This window comes from Lepidochelys kempii, chromosome 26 (assembly GCF_965140265.1).
Source record: "Lepidochelys kempii isolate rLepKem1 chromosome 26, rLepKem1.hap2, whole genome shotgun sequence".
In the NCBI taxonomy this organism is placed as follows: Eukaryota; Metazoa; Chordata; order Testudines; family Cheloniidae; genus Lepidochelys; species Lepidochelys kempii.
This window is the reverse complement of record NC_133281.1, coordinates 14,872,026-14,891,244: the sequence shown is the minus strand read 5'-3', so window position 1 is coordinate 14,891,244 and position 19,219 is coordinate 14,872,026. Positions and strand designations below refer to the sequence as shown.

General features: G+C 53.2%; 1 protein-coding gene across 1 annotated transcript in view; it reads right to left on the bottom strand.

The window, feature by feature from the left end:
* FER1L5 (fer-1 like family member 5) overlaps positions 1 to 19,219 on the bottom strand; it is a 96,530-nt gene that overhangs the window by 34,671 nt on the left and 42,640 nt on the right. Inside the window, exons 18-33 of the mRNA XM_073324758.1 lie at positions 16,287 to 16,464; positions 12,999 to 13,123; positions 11,884 to 11,984; positions 10,156 to 10,345; positions 9,510 to 9,665; positions 9,254 to 9,382; positions 8,706 to 8,869; positions 7,808 to 7,922; positions 7,259 to 7,361; positions 6,466 to 6,629; positions 5,860 to 6,036; positions 4,859 to 4,913; positions 4,565 to 4,642; positions 4,017 to 4,198; positions 3,756 to 3,914; positions 23 to 121 (exon numbers count right to left, since the gene is read on the bottom strand). Of these exons, the coding sequence (XP_073180859.1) occupies positions 23 to 121; positions 3,756 to 3,914; positions 4,017 to 4,198; positions 4,565 to 4,642; positions 4,859 to 4,913; positions 5,860 to 6,036; positions 6,466 to 6,629; positions 7,259 to 7,361; positions 7,808 to 7,922; positions 8,706 to 8,869; positions 9,254 to 9,382; positions 9,510 to 9,665; positions 10,156 to 10,345; positions 11,884 to 11,984; positions 12,999 to 13,123; positions 16,287 to 16,464 (2,175 nt within the window). The remainder of the gene's footprint in view (positions 1 to 22; positions 122 to 3,755; positions 3,915 to 4,016; positions 4,199 to 4,564; positions 4,643 to 4,858; positions 4,914 to 5,859; positions 6,037 to 6,465; positions 6,630 to 7,258; positions 7,362 to 7,807; positions 7,923 to 8,705; positions 8,870 to 9,253; positions 9,383 to 9,509; positions 9,666 to 10,155; positions 10,346 to 11,883; positions 11,985 to 12,998; positions 13,124 to 16,286; positions 16,465 to 19,219) is intronic.

The window sequence follows — 19,219 nt, the reverse complement described above, 5'->3', positions numbered from 1 at the left end:
GGGCCCTGGCTGTCACACTCACCTCAATGGCCATCAGTCTCAGTGTGGGCCGGATGCCGCTAGGGATGACGTAGACCCCGTTCTTCCAGGAGGGGGCGGGAAGGTGGCCTGGTGCACCATCCTGGGCGGGGAAGGACAAGGCTGTTGTGTAATGCTTGGCTCTTTCTTTGTACAAAACGGACGGAGGACTTTTGTGCCGGGGAACGACCAGGACTGGCAGCCAAGGGCAATTCCTCTGGCTTCCACATCGTGCCCCATGCCAAAGTGACCCCTCCAGCCCTCGGGGACCTGCTACATGGGCCAGGGGGCTCAGTCTCTGTTGCTCACCATTCCTGGGAATGCCAGCAAGGAGCCTGAGGAAGAGCGTAGCTTTTGTGTTGGAGACACTTGTTCAGTGGAAACTCTCCTGAGATTCTCCACCAGGATGAGTGATGTGATGTCTGCCAGTCCCAGGGACATCTCATCTGTCTCCCGTGCTCGGGCAGGACCAAGTAAACCTAGACCAGCCCTGACAGTGTTTGCTCACTTGTTCTTCAAAACCTCCAGTGATAGGGATTTCACAAAGCCTGTTCCAGAGCTCAACTATCCTTAGAGTTAGAAAGTTTTTCCTAATATCAAACCTAAATCTCGCTTGCTGCAAACTAAGCCAATTCCTTCTTGTTCTGCCCTCGGTGGCCATGTCAAACAATTGTATACAGTGTCGTTTTAGCTGTGTCGGTCCCATGATATTGGAGAGACAAGGTGGGTGAGGTCATATCTTGTATTGTATTGTTGGTGAGAGAGACAAGCTTGCAAGCCCAGAGCTTCAGGTCTGGGAAAGGTTCGCCAAGTGTCACAGCTAAAGACAAGATCGAACAGATAGTTTAGCATAAATAGCACATATTCTAAGGAACTCCTGTAGTCACAGGACAAAGCGGGGGTAAGTGGGTTACAGATTGTTATAGAATTGTAGGGTTAGAAGGGACTTCAAGGGTCATCTAGTGTAACCCCCAATAAACCATTAATCCAGAATTGTATTAAGTCTAAACACACGGAATTTATAGTTTATTACAACAATTTGTAACCCACTGATCCCCCTATTTGTCCTGTGACTTCAGGGGTGTTAACAGGCCACTTCACCTTGAATGGTCCATTCCAACGTGTGCTAACTACTTACGCTAAACGATCTGTTCAATCTTGTGTTTAGCTGGGACACGTGGGGAGCCTTTCCCAGACCCGAGGATGAGCACTGTGTGGCTCAACTGCTTGGCGCTCTCACCAACAGAAGTTGGTCCAATAAAAGATATCACCTCCCCCACCTTGTCTTTCTAATGGAAGACAGTTAATCACCATCTTCCTTATAATAACTTTTTACATATTTCAAGACTGTTATCAGGTCTGGAATACTGTCCAGTTCTGGGTGCCACACTTAAGGAAGGACGTGGAAAAATTGGAGAGCATCCGGAGGAGAGCAACCGAAATGATACAAGATTTAGAAACCCTTATCTAGGAGGAAAGGTTAAAAAAAATGAGCATGTTTAACATTGAAAAAAGCAGACTGAGGGCACCTGATAACAGCCTTCAAATATGTTAAGGGATGTAATAAAGATTCATGGATTCCAAGGCCAGAAGGGACCATTGTGATCATCTAGTCTGATCCCCGGTTTCCCAGAGGCCAGAGACCTGCCCACTATAATTCCTAGAGCAGATCTGTTAGAAAACATCCAACCTTGATTTTAAAATGGTCAGGGATGGAGAATCCACCACAATGCTTGGTAATTTGTTCCAATGGTGAATTACTCTCGCTGTTAAAAATTTACACCTTATTTCATAGAATCATAGAAGATCAGGGTTGGAAGAGACCTCAGGAGGTCATCTAGTCCAACCCTCTGCTCAAAGCAGGACCAACCCCAACTAAATCATCCCAGCCAGGGCTTTGTCAAGCCAGGCCTTAAAAACCTCTAAGGAAGGAGATTCCACCACCTCCCTAGGTAGCCCATTCCAGTGCTTCACCACCCTCCTAGTGAAATAGTGTTTCCTAATATCCAGCCTAGACCTCCCCCACGGCAACTTGAGACCATTGCTCCTTGTTGTCATCTGCCACTACTGAGAACAGCCAAGCTCCATCCTCTTTGGAACCTCCCTTCGGGTAGCTGAAGGCTGCTATCAAATCCACCCTCACTCTTCTCTTCTGCAGACTAATTAACCCCAGGTCCCTCAGCCTCTCCTCATAAGTCATGGGCCCCAGTCCCCTAACCATTTTTGTTGCCCTCCGCTGGACTCTCGCCAATTTGTCCATATCCCTTCTGTAGTGGGGGGCCCAAAACTGGACACAGTATTCCAGATGTGGCCTCACCAATGCTGAATAGAGGGGAATAATCACTTCCCTCGATCTGCTGGCAATGCTCCTACTAATGCAGCCCAATATGCCATTGGCCTTCTTGGCAACAAGGGCACACTGCTGACTCATATCCAGCTTCTCATCCACTGTAATCCCCAGGTCCTTTTCTGCAGAACTGCCGCTTAGTCATTTGGTCCCCAGCCTGTAGCGGTGGATGGGATTCTTCCATCCTAAGTGGAGGACTCTGCACTTGTCCTTGTTGAACCTCATCAGATTTCTTTTGATCCAATCTTCCAATTTGTCTAGGTCACGCTGGACCCTATCCCTACCCTCCATCGTTTCTGCCTCTCCCCACAGTTTAGTGTCATCTGTGAACTTGCTGAGGGTGCAATCCATCCCATCATCCAGATCATTAATAAAGATGTTGAACAAAACCGGCCCCAGGACCGATCCCTGGGGCACTCCGCCAACTAGACATAGAGCTGTTGATCACTACCCATTAAGCCCGGCAATCTAGCCAGCTTTCTATCCACCTTCTAGTCCATTCATCCAATCCATACTTCTTTAACTTGCTGGCAAGAATACTGTGGGAGACCATATCAAAAACTTTGCTAAAGTCAAGGTATATCATGTCCACCACTTTCCCCATATCCACAGAATCAGTTATCTCATCATAGAAGGCAATCAGGTTGGTCAGGCATTCCAAGTTCTGGCAGCATGAGACCTTCAGCATGCGTCATTCAGATTGAAGTCCCCCATGATAATGTATTTTTTCCCCTACACAGTGTGGATGGATGCGTAAGGAAGCAGTTATCTTGTTCATTTGTGGGATTTGGTGGTTGGTTGCAGACTCCAACTAATACCCCATCTTGCACTTTAGCCATTAGAACATTGATCCATAAGCATTCAAGAATGTTCTCTTCCAAATAATCAGCGACTCAGAAACAGATAATGCCATTTCTGACATACATCTTTTGTCCACTTGCTCCTTCCTAAATAGGTTATAACCATTGATTTTAACATTCCAGTCATGGGAATCATCCCACTGCATTTCAATAATAAAGAGGACGATGACCAATTGTTTGCCATGTCCACTGAAGGCAGGACATGAAGTAATGGGCTTAATCTACTGCAAGGGGGACCCTTTTTTGCACCATCACACAGTTCACTCATATTCAACGTGTGAGCCACTATAACCCCCAGATCCCTTTCACCTAGCCAGTTATTCCCATTTGTATCTGTGCATTTGAGTTTTCCTTTCTACGAGCAGTATTTTGCCCTTGTTGCCATTGAATTTCATCTTATTGATTTCAGACCAGCTCTCCAATTTGTCAAGGTCATTTTGACCTCTCGTCCTGCCTTCAAAGTGCTTGTGACCCCTCCCCTCAGTTTGTACAAACACCTTCCCCCCAAATAAAACACGCGCCCCTTTTACCTTGGGATTCAATAGGAGCTCAAAGGCAGCTAAGAGCTCGCCCGCTTCCTTCTGCTGCCTTGTGATTGGATACCACTGGAGGTGGGGGAGGTGTCGGGATCCAAGATCCAGACATACTAGTGGGGAACACATGCTCCTCCCCAGGAAGTCATCCTTGTCCTAATATAAAGAGGAGACGTGATCAGATCATGTGAGTCATGGGCCTGCAGATCCCCTTCACCTGCTCCTCCTTTACCCACTTCCCTGGGATCTCGCACTTACAATGATATCCCGGTCAAACAGCTCCAAAACCACCAGTGGCGGGTCCTGCAGGGTGGCCTGGGGGTCTCCATAAATCAGCACATGGTCAAAGATTAGGGTCTGGTCCCAGCTGGGGCTCAGGGTGGCAGCCAAGGTCTGTGTGCGCTGGCTCATGTGCAGGAAGGACACGTGGGCATAGGGATCTGGGGGAAGGAGACGGGAGAGACGGGAGGTTCAGTCCTGTCAGAGCGGGCAGAGTGTCCCGTCCGGACACAGCGCCATGGGAGAGATGTAGAACTGGCCTATCTGAACAGCACCTGTGCACCCCTTGGACACAGTGTACGCCCAGCAGCCGGGAACCCGTAGGGCCACTGTTTGTACAGCGTAGGTCATTCAGAGCTCCCATGCCCAACAGAGGGGACCTGTCTGGCCTCGGTGGGTCATAGCAGGGGTGGCACCAAGAAGATTTGCGTTATGATCTGAGGGTGCCAGGAGAGGGGTGGGGTAGAGCAGGGAAGGTCAGAAGCTACATGTGTTGAGGGTCATGGGGTTTGCCTCCTGTCACCTACCGGAGGAGCTCTTGCCCGCGCTTGGTGTCAGATCCCGGGCTTGGTAGATGTAGCAGCGCAGTTGGTAGTAATTGGGCTCTGGAATATGAAGAGTTCACAGGTCTCACCCACACTCCTCCTTACCTGCTATGCAGAGGTGCCCTGCGGTGTCCCCCCACTCCTGCTGTCAACCAGGGCCCAGCTGCAGAAGCTTCAATCCCTCACTCTGGCCATGGAGCGGGGCCCAGGAGGAGCCAATAAATCGCAGGGGCCCTGAAACAATCAGTGGATGGAGGGACAGATTTGGGGGGCCACCTTCCTGCTGGGGCTCTGCGGCCGGGTGCGATCCCCGCCATGCCAGTAACTCACTCTGGAAGACACAGGTGATCAGAGGAGTGTTCAGCTGCAGGATGTTCTGGGCTGGGGACCTCTTTTCTCTCTCTCCTTCCTCCAGGAGTTTTTTCTCTTGCTCCTTCTGTTTCTCTTTCTCCTCCTCCTCTCCTTCCCCCTTCTCTTGATCTTCCAACTCCACGCCCTGAGCAGAGAGCAGCCCTCAGCCCCTGGGCACCCTGAGCTGCAGGATCTCCAGCTGGAAGTGTGGGCCCCGGGTGGAGCTTTCACTGACCAGGATGCCCTCGCACCTCCTTCCGGCTGTAGGTTTCCAACTCCACTGGGGTCTATAACCCCCCACCCCCGGCTATACATCCTCACGAACACAACAACCACTTCCTCCCACCTCTGTTGTAACTATCCCCGTCATCCCTCTCCGCTCCTCTCTACGGCTGCGTCTCCCTGGGGCTCAGGAGCAGCCTGCCTTGGGGCTGTGAGCTGCCTTGGGGCAAGTTGACCCTTACGTGTCAATCAGCCCCCTCTGGCCTACGGAGACCCTGCTTTGTGCCAGGGGTTTGTGCTAGTGGCTGGACAGGTGCTTTCTGGGAGAGGAAAGAAGAGAGGCTCCAAGGGGAGACAATGGGCCAGAGGCTGCACCCCTCCCTCTCCAGCCTGGGACCACCCATGGGCATAAGGCTGCACGATCAGGTCTAAGGAGCAGCCAGGGGTTTCCAGCTGAGATCTGCCTGCCTCGGGGAAGCCTCCTGTTGGCTCACTCTGCAAGACTGCTGCCTATGAGCCGCCCAGTTCCCGTCCGGCTGTGGTAACAGGCACAGTGCAGATACAGTGGGTCTGGCCGGCCGTTGTGGGGAGGTTGCAGCCATTCTAGCGTTTGGCCAGCTGGGGACGGGATCTTACCATGTGGGCTAGAACAGTGGCCAAATGAACAGTCAAGAGCGATGCCCCTGTGCTGCCCGGCCTCTTACCAGGGAGCCCTCCAAGAGGAAAATGGGAGCCACCCTGGTGGGCTGCACGGGCACGAGCTTCCTCCGCCAGCAGCGCCGCCGGTAAGTGTCATGCGCCCGGGGCTGCAGGTGGAACTTCCAGCCAAAGAAGGAGGCGTATTCCCAGGCGTCCTCTTCCGCCGGCTTCCCTGCGGAGTGCTGAAAAAACGGGGGGAGAGCTGCACAGCAAGGATCCGGCTCAGACTGAACCCTGACCCTCCGTAAGATTCCCCCGAAGCAATTCCCCGCCCCGGCCACCAGCTTTCACCCCAAGACATTTTGGAGCTTCCCAGCTCCACTCTGCAGGCCCCAGAGGCTCAGGTGCAATCCGTGAGCCTGGAGGGGCGTCTCCGGACAGCTCTGTGGACTTCGGCGGAGCCCCGGTGATTGGCAGAGGAGCCAGGCCGCCTTACACCAGCTGAGGGTTTGTCCTCGCAGTGCAGCGCTCCTCTTTGTCACAAAGGCTCTCCAGAGCGTGTGCGTCTGAAGTTCCCTCACCCCGGGGTGCTGGGAGCAGCCCCTTCCGAGCCAGCCCCACAGCAGGGACCATGAGCACAGCCCCTGCCCTCAGCCGCTCCCACCACGTACCAGCCGGAGAAAGGAGGCGATTTCCTGCTCCTGGCTCTGAGCGTTCAGGTCCCGACAGCGTCTCCGCAGCCAGCGCCGACGCCGGTGTGTGTGGTATGTCTTCTCTGCAGCGTTCCAGGCCTGGGGGGTTCCGGTGGGGGGGATGCCAACGCCGTACTCCCAGCCTGAGAGAGGAGCCCGGCTGCCAGCAGGACCGGGGAGGAGGCCCCAGGCAGGCATGCTCACACCCTGGCGAGCAGACCCTCCCTCCTGAAACCAAGCAACCTCCTGCCTGGCCTCTCCTGCTGCCCGGGCTCACGCCCCAACCAGCCGGGCTGGACAAGGTGCTGATCCTGTGACTGAGGCTGGCAGGGAGAAGCTGCACCCAGTACAGGTGTTCATGCACCAGACCTCTCTGTCCTACAGCAGGGACAGCCTAGGAAACTCTCCTCCCCCCCGCCCCGCCACCATGTGCCCACCAGCCCAGCTCTGGAGCCGGCTCCTCCAAGGGCGAGAGGGGGACTCAGTCTCCATGGCCTGTCTGCTGAGGCTGCCAGCAAGATGGGCAGCTTGTGCCAGCGGTGGTGATCCTGTGATGAGGACGCTTGTCTGCTGGAAACCGGCTAAACTCATTACTCTGGGCTGCTCAATGGCCCCACAGACCCTTCAGGATGTGCCCAGGGGAACACAGTCAGCACTAAGCCCCACAAATCTGGGTGGGCAGCAGCTTGGTCCTGGCTCTCTGACCACTCCACATTGCAACCCCAGCAGCCACACTGATTCCCCTGGAAACAAGCACAGAAAGGCCACTTACCGGCCTCATCCACAGCTCGGTTCACCTCCACCCTCCAGCTTTCCTCGAAGTGCCAGCCCTTAGGGCACACGATCCCTTCCCTTGGGGAGACAGCGGCTCCACCCTGGAAGCGAGACAACAGGGGAAATGCGGAGCTGAGCATGTTCGCTGGAGGTGCCCCAGAGCTTTCAGAAGGGTCCAGCAGCCACGGTGGGGGCCAGACGCTCTGGAGAGCCCAGCCCGTCGGGGGCTGAGCCCGTTGACACACCCAGCCCTGAGTGTAACAGAGGGAGCTGCTGGGAGCTGAGCCCCTTTGCAAATCATGTCCTCAGAGACCAGGGCCCAGGGAAAGTGTCAGCACCACAGAGACCAAAGCCTCTGGGCATCCCCTGGAAGGCAGGACGCAAACCAGGGTGGGCAGGAAAGCAGGCTCAGGCTGCAGGCTGGAGCTGGCATGTATCCTGGACAGGGGCTGAGGTTCTGGTTTGACGGCACAGATCAACGAAAAACAACCTCCAAGACGACCCCTCCCACCAGCCAGTGCTGCCCAGGGCTCCCTCCTTTCCTCACCGCATCGGTGTTGGGAGAAGGGGCTGGGGCCCACTCTTCCCCTGGCTGCCGGCTCTCATTCTCATACACCTCCTCCAGCACCTCACTGTAGTTGGTTTCAGTATCCAGCAGCAGCCTGTGTGGGGGGCCGGGGCAGAGTTAGGAACGCAGGAGTCTCATCTCATGGCTTTTCCAAAGGCTCTGTGTGGATCCTCCTGTCATCTCCTGTTCTCTCCCATCAAACCTCAGGGAGCTGAGTGCCCAGAGGTCCCTCTAGTCCAGTACCTGGCACCTCCCTTTGGAACCCTCTACCAGTGAGGGAGGATGTTCCTCCTGACCCCAGCTGGCGATCCTCTTACAACTTGAGGCCTGATACAAGGTCTGAGAGCCCTGGGGCAATAGTCCTCGCTAGCATGACTGCAGACACGATCCTGACTGGGACATGCCTAATCTCTCCTGGAAAGAGACTCATCTATTTGCTTCAATAGTATCCTGCAGCAGCGAGTTCCACAGTTTACTTGTGCAATCAGCTCTCCAGGCCCTTCACTAGCTCAGCTCTCCCCATCCTACTCAAGCACTGATGGGGGGACTCAGCTGGAGTCACATTTAACTCTTTAACCACCTTCCCACTAGCCAGTGTCTCAGGTTAACTATCTGTCGCATAGCAGGATGTTTCCCAGACCCCATCTAGTGCTGTTTCCTCCTTTTGCCATGTCAGGTGTATCAGAGAAAGGTGTAACCACACCTCCTAGCACCCCTCACGGCACTGTACTACACACATGGGAGGTTTCTCTCAGAGCCCCTGGAAATCCTCCCCCTCACATGGTTTTTGGGCTTCTTCCTGGCCTGGTTGTCATCGTCAGGGAGGAGACGGCCCCTGTGAGGTGCTTTCAGCAGGACTGCATGTCACACGACTCACCTCCTCTGTGGCTCAACTGTCCAGTCGCCATCCCAGTGCCAGCCCTTGGGCAGCTGGAACTTGTCCCTCGGGACACCAATCTTCCCGGTTATGTCCGAGGAGCTGGGGTGCTGCATCAGCCCTTTGGACCCCCACTTCCCAAAGATCTTCACCTGGTTCTCATACTGAGCAGGGCCCAGGGGAGCGACAGACACAGACAGAAGCAGGTCAGTGCAGGGGCAATTCCACGGACACCAGGCGGAGTCCAGGGGCGGGGTGAGCGCTGGGCATCTCCAGCAAGTGCGGGATGGCAGAGGGGCTGAGCGGAGCTGCTGTGGAAGGTGCGTGTGATGTGCGTGAGCTCTTTTGGGCTTGGCTTTGGGGTCACAATCCATCGGCCTGCTGGGGGGTGCGCCCAGTGTATGCAGCATTCTCTGTCTGCACCAGCACCGTCCTCGTCCAGCAAGGGAATCCCGCATACCTCCCTCCCCACAGGGGAGCCATGGCAGATTATCCCTGCCCCAGGAACCAGAGGCCTCTCGCCCCAAAGCTGCCCTGCTCCTGCTCACCGACTCTGCATAGACCCCGATCTTCCCCTCAAAGTGCCTCATGAACTCCTGGCTGTCGGACACCAGACTGAGCCACATCCGCATCCGCAGCTGGCCATGGATGGTGTCCTTCCCGTCACTCTGGGGGCTCTGCAAGAGGAAGGCAAAGGGGCCGCGCTGCACCCGCTCCAAATGCAGCCACCAGGCGTGGGCAGGGCCGGCTCTCCCCGCAGCCCGAGGCGAGCGAGAGGGGCGGAGATCCTGGCCCGTCTCCTACCTTCAGGAAGAGGGTGTGGGTTTTCCCACACAGCTTGCCACAGGCGCAGGGACCGGCCTTGGAGAACATGATGGTGTGAGCCTTCACCCGGGCATAGGCCACCCGCTTCTCCTTGCACAGCATCCAGATCGCCACGTCGGGCATGCTGGCTTGGGCCTGGGCGTGGCAGCACGTCAGGAGAGAGAAGAGACGGCACAGATGCTATTGCAGGATACTCCTGGGCTGCTCTCCTTCCCATGGCAGGGGCTGTGCCAACTCAGCCCCTTAGGGTCCCCCCTCATGCCAGCCTGGCCCCCCTGCTAGGCCTGTCTGCAGGGGCAGCCCCCAGGGTGACCAAAGAACCATCCTGCCCTTCTGCGAGCTCTGCAGCACTGACTCAGCATCACGCCTAGCTCCCAGCGACCCAGGGAACGAACAGCAAGGTCAGAGACTGCAGAGCGCGGGCCCCATGGCTAAGCATGCCTCCCTTCTCCTCCGGAACAGGTCTGGAGGATGCTCAGCCCGGGAGAGCTACAGACCTGCCGCTATGGGGCTGCCACTGCAGAACTGCACAAGTTTCAGGAGGCAGCAGACACTAGGGGAGAGGCTGGTGGGCATGGCCGCTTGGGGATGGTGTCTGGGGGAGGGGCGCAAGGCCTTGGCATACCTCCGGAGTGACCGAGTTGATCCTCTGCAGCCAGTCCTCTACCTTGAGGATCAGGGTCTTTGGGTTAGTCCCAGTGCTCAGCCTCTCTGCAGACCTGGCTACTTGGTGGAGGAGCCGACCACGCAGGTCCCTCAGCTGTTGATCCAGGACTGTGGCTGTCATCCGACCTTCCAAACTGGGCAGCAGCCTTCTGCAAGGAGCATCAACAGGGAGAGGTCAGAATTCCCTCACTGCCACCAGCTACCCAGGGCAGAGAGAAGGGGGGTCTGAGAACTGACCTGCCCCTCGGCTCACAGGTGGAGAGATGAGAAATGTGGAACTGACCCACGGCATCATGTAGGTCAGAACTGGAAAAGACGTGGCCCGCCCCGCTCCTGGCCAGGCAGGATTGCTCCCTGCCGCACTTTGGCAGTGTTTTGTCCAGTCCAGTTTTACATGTCCCAAGCGATGGACATCCCACCCCGGTCCCACATCCTCACAGATCTCACTGGCAGGAAGCTTCCCCTGACAGTCAGCCTTCGGTTTCCATTTCTCAGTTCTGTCCCATCGCTCCTACTTACCCCGCGTTCCCACCCTAAACAACCCCCTTTCCTCCTTGGGGTTCGCACCCCTCAGACTTTTCCAGACTATTATCACTTTCCCCACGCCCCAGACACTGCTTAGCTCAGGTGTAACCCTGTTAGCTCTCCAGCCCCATTTCTCCTAACTCCTCCCAGCTGGAAAATACCCTTCTGGAGATGAAGACATGTCATGAGGACAGAGCCTGAGCTCCACGCTCGGCTAGGAAGCCAATAGATGGTGCGGACATGGACAGACACTGGAGATCCAGCATGGGAGAAAGGCACTGAGAGAGCTTGCACCATAGTCTGGCAATCAAAAGCCCAGAGTTGCCAACCTCTGGAGACAGGATCGTACGATACATCCTTCTCGTACAGTTCTGGAGCCCCTTCGGTAATAAATGATACTTTGCCCTTCTACGGCATCTTCCCCGGGAGGATCTCAAGGCCAGGTGCTCACAGATTGCGATCTCTGTCCCACTGGTGAAAATCTGGAGTGACTCCACTGAGGTCAATGTTGCTACTAGGGAAACTGAGATAACACGAGGTGTTATTCCCATTCAACACAGTGAGGATCTAAATCACAGAGATTAAGGGCCAGGTTTCCAAAGGCGCTCAGCACATTGGGGGCATGTAGGGTGCTGCACACTTGGAAATCTGGCTCTGAGGTCTGGTGTAAGGCTGGCCCATGCTGTGTTCAGGGTCACCCAGAGCCAGTGACAGCGTGGGGAATGGAACCCAGGAGTCCTGACTCACCGTCTGGGTACCATCGGCAAAGCACAGAGAGATCCTGGAGAGCTACAGGAGTGCAAAGCAATTTATTACTTTATTACACATCCTCAGAGATAAAAGCTGTTCACACTCCTGACCTGCCCACACGGGGGTGTCTATACTGCAATTAAAAGCCCACGACTGGCCTTTGCCAGCTGACCTGGGCTTGCGGGGCTCAGGCTTGTGGTCGGCTCAGGTTGCTGCTGGAGCTCTGGGACAGTCCCATCTCACAGGGTCCTAGAGCCTGGGCTCCAGCCCGAGCCTGAATGTCTACACTGCAACTGAACAGCCCCTTAGCTGGAGCCCCGCGAGCCCTAGTCAGCTGGCCCGGGCCAGCCATGGGGGTCTAATTATAGTGTAGACATACCCAGGGAGACCAACACTTAGTGCCCTGGCTCACTTGCAGTCCTCCAGCAGCTCTTCCAGCAGCTTCTTCCAGATGTTACCCAAAGATGGATCCTCGGCGTTTCGGACGGATCTCAGAGCATCCAGATTCAATTTCTGATGGAGAAGGAAATTAAGTCAGACTTTATCTGCGGCTCATCCTCCAACCGGTGGGCCAGGGCACAGTGCAACTAGGGCTTGATTCAGCTCCCAGTCAAGTCTACAGGGAGTCGTTCCATTGACTTTAATGGACATTCTTCCCTCAGGACAGATCCAGTATTTGGGTCCACCTCGAGCTGTGAAGGGGAGGAGCTTAAAGAGGAGCCACAGGAAGAAAGGAGCGAGGAGAGCCTGTGCACGAGGGGTTTGGGTGTGGCTGGCGTGGGAGCTATACGAAAGTTATAATAGTCATTAGAGGTAGAAAAGGCCTGTTAGTGCCCATCCAGGCCATCTGCTGTGAATGCCGGATTGTTCTCTACTGTACACATGCCAGGGTTTGGTTGAGTCGAGTTTTTATTGTCTTCCACCCATAGGTGCTGGAACTAGGGGTCCTGCCACACCCCATGGCTTGAAGTGGTTTCCATTGTATCCAGGGTTTACAGTTTGGTTCACTGGCTCCCAGCCCCCCTGCTTCCATCCCTTTCCTTGGGAGACAGACGATTCTACAGCCTAATACATCCTGCTGTTTAATTCCACCCCTCACTCCTCACTCCAACCTCCTTGTGCCCCTAACCAGCCCTTCTCCTTCCTTGGCATTTTACCCCGTAACACACTTGCAGACTGTTATATTCCTGCCCGTAGTCACCACTTAGCCAAGTGAGGGCCAGTTAATCAGTTGAATCGTCCCCTGCAGGCTCACCCCTCCAGCCCCTTGACGGTTTTTGTTGCTCCTCTCTGAGCTCTCTCCAGCCTGCCAATATCTCTCTGGCGTTGAGCTGTCCACAGCGTTCCAGATATGCTCGCATCAGAGCTGTCCCCTGCGGGCTCTGTGACGGGGTGCCCCTCTGCATGCAGCCCCAGAACTGCACAACCCCTTTCTGCTGCTGTCCCTCATCCCAGATTCATGCCTAGCTTTGCAGCCTGTTCTCGGTGATTTGCCCTGCTCCCTGCAGAGCCAGGACCTGCACTCACCAGCCTGTCCCGTGTGGAGTGCATGATGTTCAGGGTGTCCATGTAGTAGCTAGCGTCCTCCCAGAAAGAGGTGATGGCCACCATTGGCTTGGTGTCGTACCACGGCAGATAGTGATAATGGTTTCCTGGACAGCAGGAAGGAAAGTGAATGAACCACTTGGCTCAGGGGAGCTCAGGCATGTTCCTTAGGGAGATGCTGGGTAGAAGCAGGCTGGGTGAGTTAATATTAGCAGCGTGCACCCTATGCAGCTTCTCTCCCCTGCTGCTGGCCCTGGGTTTGTAGGGCCTGACACGTGTCACTCTGTGAGGGCCCCATGACAGCTTGAGGAATAGGTCTGTGTCCAGTTATGAATTCCAGCTGGTTGTATGAACACGGTTTGTAACTGTAACCATCACTGGGGATTAGGTCCCATGAACTAGACAGGGAGAGAGGGCTTGTCTGCACATGTCGTTATTCCAGAATAGCCTCTGACCTGTCAATTTACAGCCTGCCTTAAGTATAGACAAGCCCTGAGGAAGCTCTGTTGGGAAAGGCATGATAAGGCCATCAGGAGCTATCACCAGTGCATGGCTCTCGCCGAGTGAACCATTGCCTTTGCGTGGACTCTCTACACAGAAACCTGTCTGGGGCAGGGGGCTGGAATCCCCGCAGTCTGGGATGGTGGAGAGTGGCAGCATCTCCACTTGATTCCCTGCCCCAGAGGGGCTGAGACCGCTTTAAAAAGGAGTGCCTCTCCAAGCCAAAGGAGCAACTGGGGAGTGTACGTGAGGGGTGGGGCTGGGACACTGGTGTCAGAGTCTGGGTGGCTGGACTGTGGGTTCCTACTGCCAAGGTGGATGTCAGATACAGGGTCTGCACCTGGGACTATGCCCGAGGGATCCAGAGCAGGGACACTGACCACTCACCACTCAGACGACCCAGGGGGTTAGCAACACATGGGATGCAATGGTTGGATCTCCTCACAACATAGAATTATAGAATATCAGGGTTGGAAGGGACCTCAGGAGGTCATCTAGTCCAACCCCCTGCTCAAAGCAGGACCAACCCCAACTAAATCATCCCAGACAGGGGTTTGTCAAGCCTGACCTTAAAAACCTCTAAGAACATAAGAACGGCCATAGTGCATCAGACCAAAGGTCCATCAGGCCCAGTATCCTGTCCTCTGACAGTGGCCAATGGCAGGTGCCTCAAAGGGAATGAACAGACAGGTTATCATCAAGTGATCCATGCCCCATCATCCAGTCCCAGCTTCTGGCAAACAGAGGCTAGGGACACCATCCCTGCTCATCCTGGCTAATAGCCATTGATGGACCTGTCCTCCATGAATTTATCTAGCTCCCTTTTGAACTCCATTATAGTACTGGCCTTCACAACACCCTCTGGCAAGGAGGTCCAGAGACTGACAGTGCATTGCATGAAAAAATACTTTCTTGTGTTTGTTTTAAACATGCTACCTATTAATTTCATTTGGTGGCCCCTTGTTCTTGTATTATGAGAAGGAGTAAATAACACTTCCTTATTTACTTTCTCCACACCAGTCATGATTTTATAGACCTCTATCATACCCCCCTTAGTTGCCTTTTTTCCAAGCTGAAAAGTCCCAGTCTTATTCATCTCTCCTCATATGGAAGCTGTTCCATGCCCCTAATAATTTTTGTTGCCCTTTTCTGAACCTTTACCAATTCTAATATATCTATTTTGAGATGGGGCGACCACATCTGCAGGCAGTATTCCAGATGTGGGCGTAGCATGGATTTATAGAGAGGCAATATGATATTTTCTGTCTTATTATCTATCCCTTTCTTGATGATTCCCAACATTCTGTTCACTTCTTTGACTGCTGCTGCACATTGAGTGGATGATTTCAGAGAACTATCCATGACTCCAAGATCTCCTTCTTGAGTGGTAACAGCTAATTTAGACCCCATCATTGTATGTGTATAGGAAGGAGATTCCATCATCTCCCTAGGTAACCCATTCCAGTGCTTCACCACCCTCCTAGTGAAAAAGTTTTTCCTAATATCTAACCTAAACCTCCCCCACTGCAACTTGAGACCATTGCTCCTCGTTCTCTCATCTGCTACCACTGAGAACAATCTAGATCCATCCTCTTTGGAACCCCCTTTCAGGTAGTTGAAAGCAGCTATCAAATCCCCCCTCATTCTTCTCTTCTGCAGGCTAAACAATCCCAGCTCCCTCAGCCTCTCCTCATAAGTCATGTGTTCTAGACCCCTAATCATTTTTATTGCCCTCCGCTGGACACTTTCCAATTTTTCCACATCCTTCTTGTAGTGTGGGGCCCAAAACTGGACACAGTACTCCAGATGAGGCCTCACCAATGTCGAATAGAGGGGAACAATCACGTCCCTCGATCTGCTGGCAATGCTCCTACTTATACAGCCCAAATTGCTGTTAGCCTTCTTGGTAACAAGGGCCCACTGTTGACTCCTATCCAGCTTCTCATCCACTGTAATCCCTAGGCCCTTTTCTGCAGAACTGCTGCCCAGCCACTCAGTCCCTAGTCTGTAGCAGTGCATGGGATTCTTCCATCCTAAGTGCAGGACTCTGCACTTGTCCTTGTTGAACCTCATCAGATTTCTTTTGGCCTAATCCTCTAATTTGTCTTGGTCCCTCTGTATCCAATCCCTACCCTCCAGCATATCTACCACTTCTCTGGCTGGTGTGTCCAGAGACTGGGACTGGCCCCAGCCCAGATAGAAGGGGCTCATGGCAATCTGCCCCCCAGGAAGAGAGCTCGTCAAACATTTTCCAATAAACATTTTTCTATTGGAAAATGCCACTTTGTCAAAACTGAACGTTTCTGTGAGAACGGGGTGATTTGGACATCATTTCATTTAGGAAAAAAATTGACTAGAAGTGTTTCAAGAAGCTCAAACCAGAACATTCTGACCTTATGGGAGCAGAATGTTTGGTTTCAAAATTGATATTTTTGTAATATAAAATTAAAGCAGTCGAAATCAGAAGGGAATGTTTCCGTTTGATTAAACCGGAACACTTCAACTGACCCCAGTGACATTTTCTGGATAATTTCACTTTACAGAAAAGTTTGGAATTTTTTTGTTTTCATTCTGACTTGGAAGAGGAACAACCACTGAAATGTCTGGATTTCCTGCAGAACGGAAATTCTGCTCTCTCTGAATCTGGCTCTTCAATCCCTCCATCTCAACAGAGCTCTTCCTTCTCCTGACTTCCTCCCTGCTTTCCCACCCCATCTTGCGCTTCCTGGCCAGCCTGTCTCGTCTCCCCTTTCCTTGCCTTGCTCCTACCGTCAAACACAGCTTGGCTGTACTGGGTGGTTGAGGAACAGGGCTTGCATGTCACGTCAAACTTGTTGCCATAGTTCCCGATGCTGACCTCAAATTGGATTAGCTCCTTGATAGCGGGCAGCATGGTGGCTGAATAGAAGATGGCACACAGGCCATACTTGCGCCGGGACAAGTATCGCTGGCAAAGGAAAGACCCAACAGGCAGGGTTAGGATGGGGAGGGAGCAGGTGATGGTGTCTTGGTCACTATCACCTGTCCCTGCTGGTCATCAGCAAGGACCCAACCTGAGACCCGCTGCAGCAAAAGCACCAGCCTCTGCTGTTTGAGTTAAAGGAGTGACAGCCCTAGCTGATGGCAGTAGCAGGCTTGTATCCTCTGTGTGGGCCAGTCACCAGCAGGAGATGTGATCATACTGTGTCATTCTATACCTTGGGGGAGCATCCTGGAACCCCCATATTCCTCATTTTCATATAATTGTGATCTTACATATAAAGCAGGCCTTGTAAGGTATCAGGGGAAAGGTTATGATCTGCTGAAAGTCATTTCTCTGTCCATAGATGTGTATCATTAACGCATATGAAGTTGTGAGAATTGTGTTGTATGGTGGTCACTCAAACATGCTGTAAGTTGGGGAATCAGCGAGATATTAGCTATCCAGAGGCAACATCAAGGAAAGAATCAACGCCCGGGCAGGGTGTCAAACAACCCATCAACAGCCATTGTCCAGCAAGGGAGCGACAATGCAATGACTCACCTGCATGAGGCCACACCAGGGGAATTGCTCAACCTTGCATAGTTGCCAACTTTCACGCGGTAAATAAGCACCCCGACTTTCACAATAAGCCAAAAATCAAGCAAATCCCATTTCAAAACAAGGCCAAAACAAGCCAATCCCTAGGAACCCCAACACCCTACGTCACTAGATTCCCCCAGCATGCAGTCTGGGACTGTGGTGGGCCCGCTGTGCACCCCTGACTCTCTCCGCTCCTTGCCCCTGTTTGCCAGGAGCTAATAAAACAAAAGAAGCAACAAGCTACAACAAGCAACAAGCTACAAGCCAAAAACTAGCCAACAAGCAACTCACAAGCCAATTAAGCCAAAAACAAGCCCAATTTCTGCATTTTTTTCGCAGGTTTGGCATGTCTGCAACCTTGCTGGGTGACTCAGCAATGCCCCCAGACATGCCTGGACTTGTGTTCTCCAAGCACATGGACTGAGTGTATAAAACAGACTCAGTGGACACACACTGGGCCTTCTCCTGGCCCCACCTACGCTGCAAGCAACCAAGACACTGAGAAGAAGACAAGACTCCAACAGAGGAGACCGGCCCAGGTTTAAGGAACAAACCTGTATATTGAGGACTGCAATATCCAATGGGGTGAGAAAAACTGCTTCATCTAGATGTTACTCTCTCTAATCGGGTTGAGAGTTCAGACTGCGTGCTGATATTTTACTTCTTTTGGTAACTAACTCTGACTTTTTGCCTGTCACTTAAAATCTACCTTTTATCATCAATACATTTGTTTAATTGTTTATCTTTATCAGTGAGTTTGTATGAAGTGTGGGGCAAATCTGCTCAGGTTTGACAAAGGCTGGTGTCTGTCCACTTTCCATTGATGAAGTGGTGACAGTATATTCCTGGGGTACAGTGCTGGGAGCTGGGGGGATTTGGCTGGTGCCTTTCTCTGTGTGATCCATGAGTGGCTCTGGGAGCATTCATGCAATTTAGCTGGGGGTGGGGGCTCCACATGCGGTTATGCTGAGTGATCACAGCGCCTGGAGGGGTTTGCTGCTGGTCACTAGCCAGGCATTGTGAGAGAGAGCCCAGGCTGGAGAGAGTTCAGGAGGCACAGTGGTCCCACGGTCCCAGGCTGCACCCGGGGGTATCCCGTCACAGCGGCGCAGCGAGCAGCGAGAAATACACAGCTTGTTGTACTGAGCAAGATTTGCACTTCATACACTGATATAAAGGCTTTAAGTGTGGTGGCTAAGGACAGTCAGGAGGAGGCTACCGGTTTGTTATTTTCTGTTTGCTTGTTTCAGGAAAGGGAAGTAGGGACAGAAAAGCAGGAAAATGAGTGAAAGCAGAGAAGTGATTGCGAGGTGGAGCTTTTTAGGCTGCAGGTTGCAGAAAAAGAAAGAGAACACGAGAGAATATTGCTACTAAAGAAACTGGCCATGGAGGAGAAGGAAAGAAAGAGAGAGAGAGAAAGAGAGAGAGAGAAAGAGAGAAAAACCACAAACTGGACTTGCTAGAGAAGCAGAACCAGAAACCACTGACCCCAACCATTCCCATCACTCCAAAAATCCGCAGTTGGGACCACCGATGGCCTGCATACGAGAAGACCAATCTCTGCACTGCAGTTGGAGGCAACACCACCTCGGGAAGGGATGGGGGTTTGATGCCTGCCAGGGAGAGAACTGTCCAGGTTGTTAGCGGCCAGCAAATTTCAGCTGAACCAGAGACAGACCCAGCTCTAGGGAGCAGAGAGAAATGGGTCCCAGAGGAGAGCCCAGAGAAGGGGCAGGGAATCTCAGAAACCACTGAGGTGGGTGAGGATTCCTGTGACTCTGTAACACAGGGAAGCAGGGTGCTTCCAAGTATGGGAGGGGCTGAGACAAGCTCCTTTCCAGCAGAAGGCGACATGCCCTCAGGCGCAGGGGCAGGAGAGGGGTGGTCAGTGATTAAGGAAACTGTCCCAGTTGTTAGCTGGAAGGGTTCTGCAGCTGAACAAAAGATAGAACCCTTCCTAGGGAGCACAGAGAAATGTGTCTTGGGAGGGGGCCCAAGGGAGGAAATGGGGGAAGGAATAGTGGGAGTACAGGAATGTCTCCACCCTAGACACTTGGGGCAGGATGCCCAGGACACTAGCAGGATGGCTGGTCAGCATCTGTCACCCAGGCACTCAGCCCATGACCCAGGTTTTGAGAGG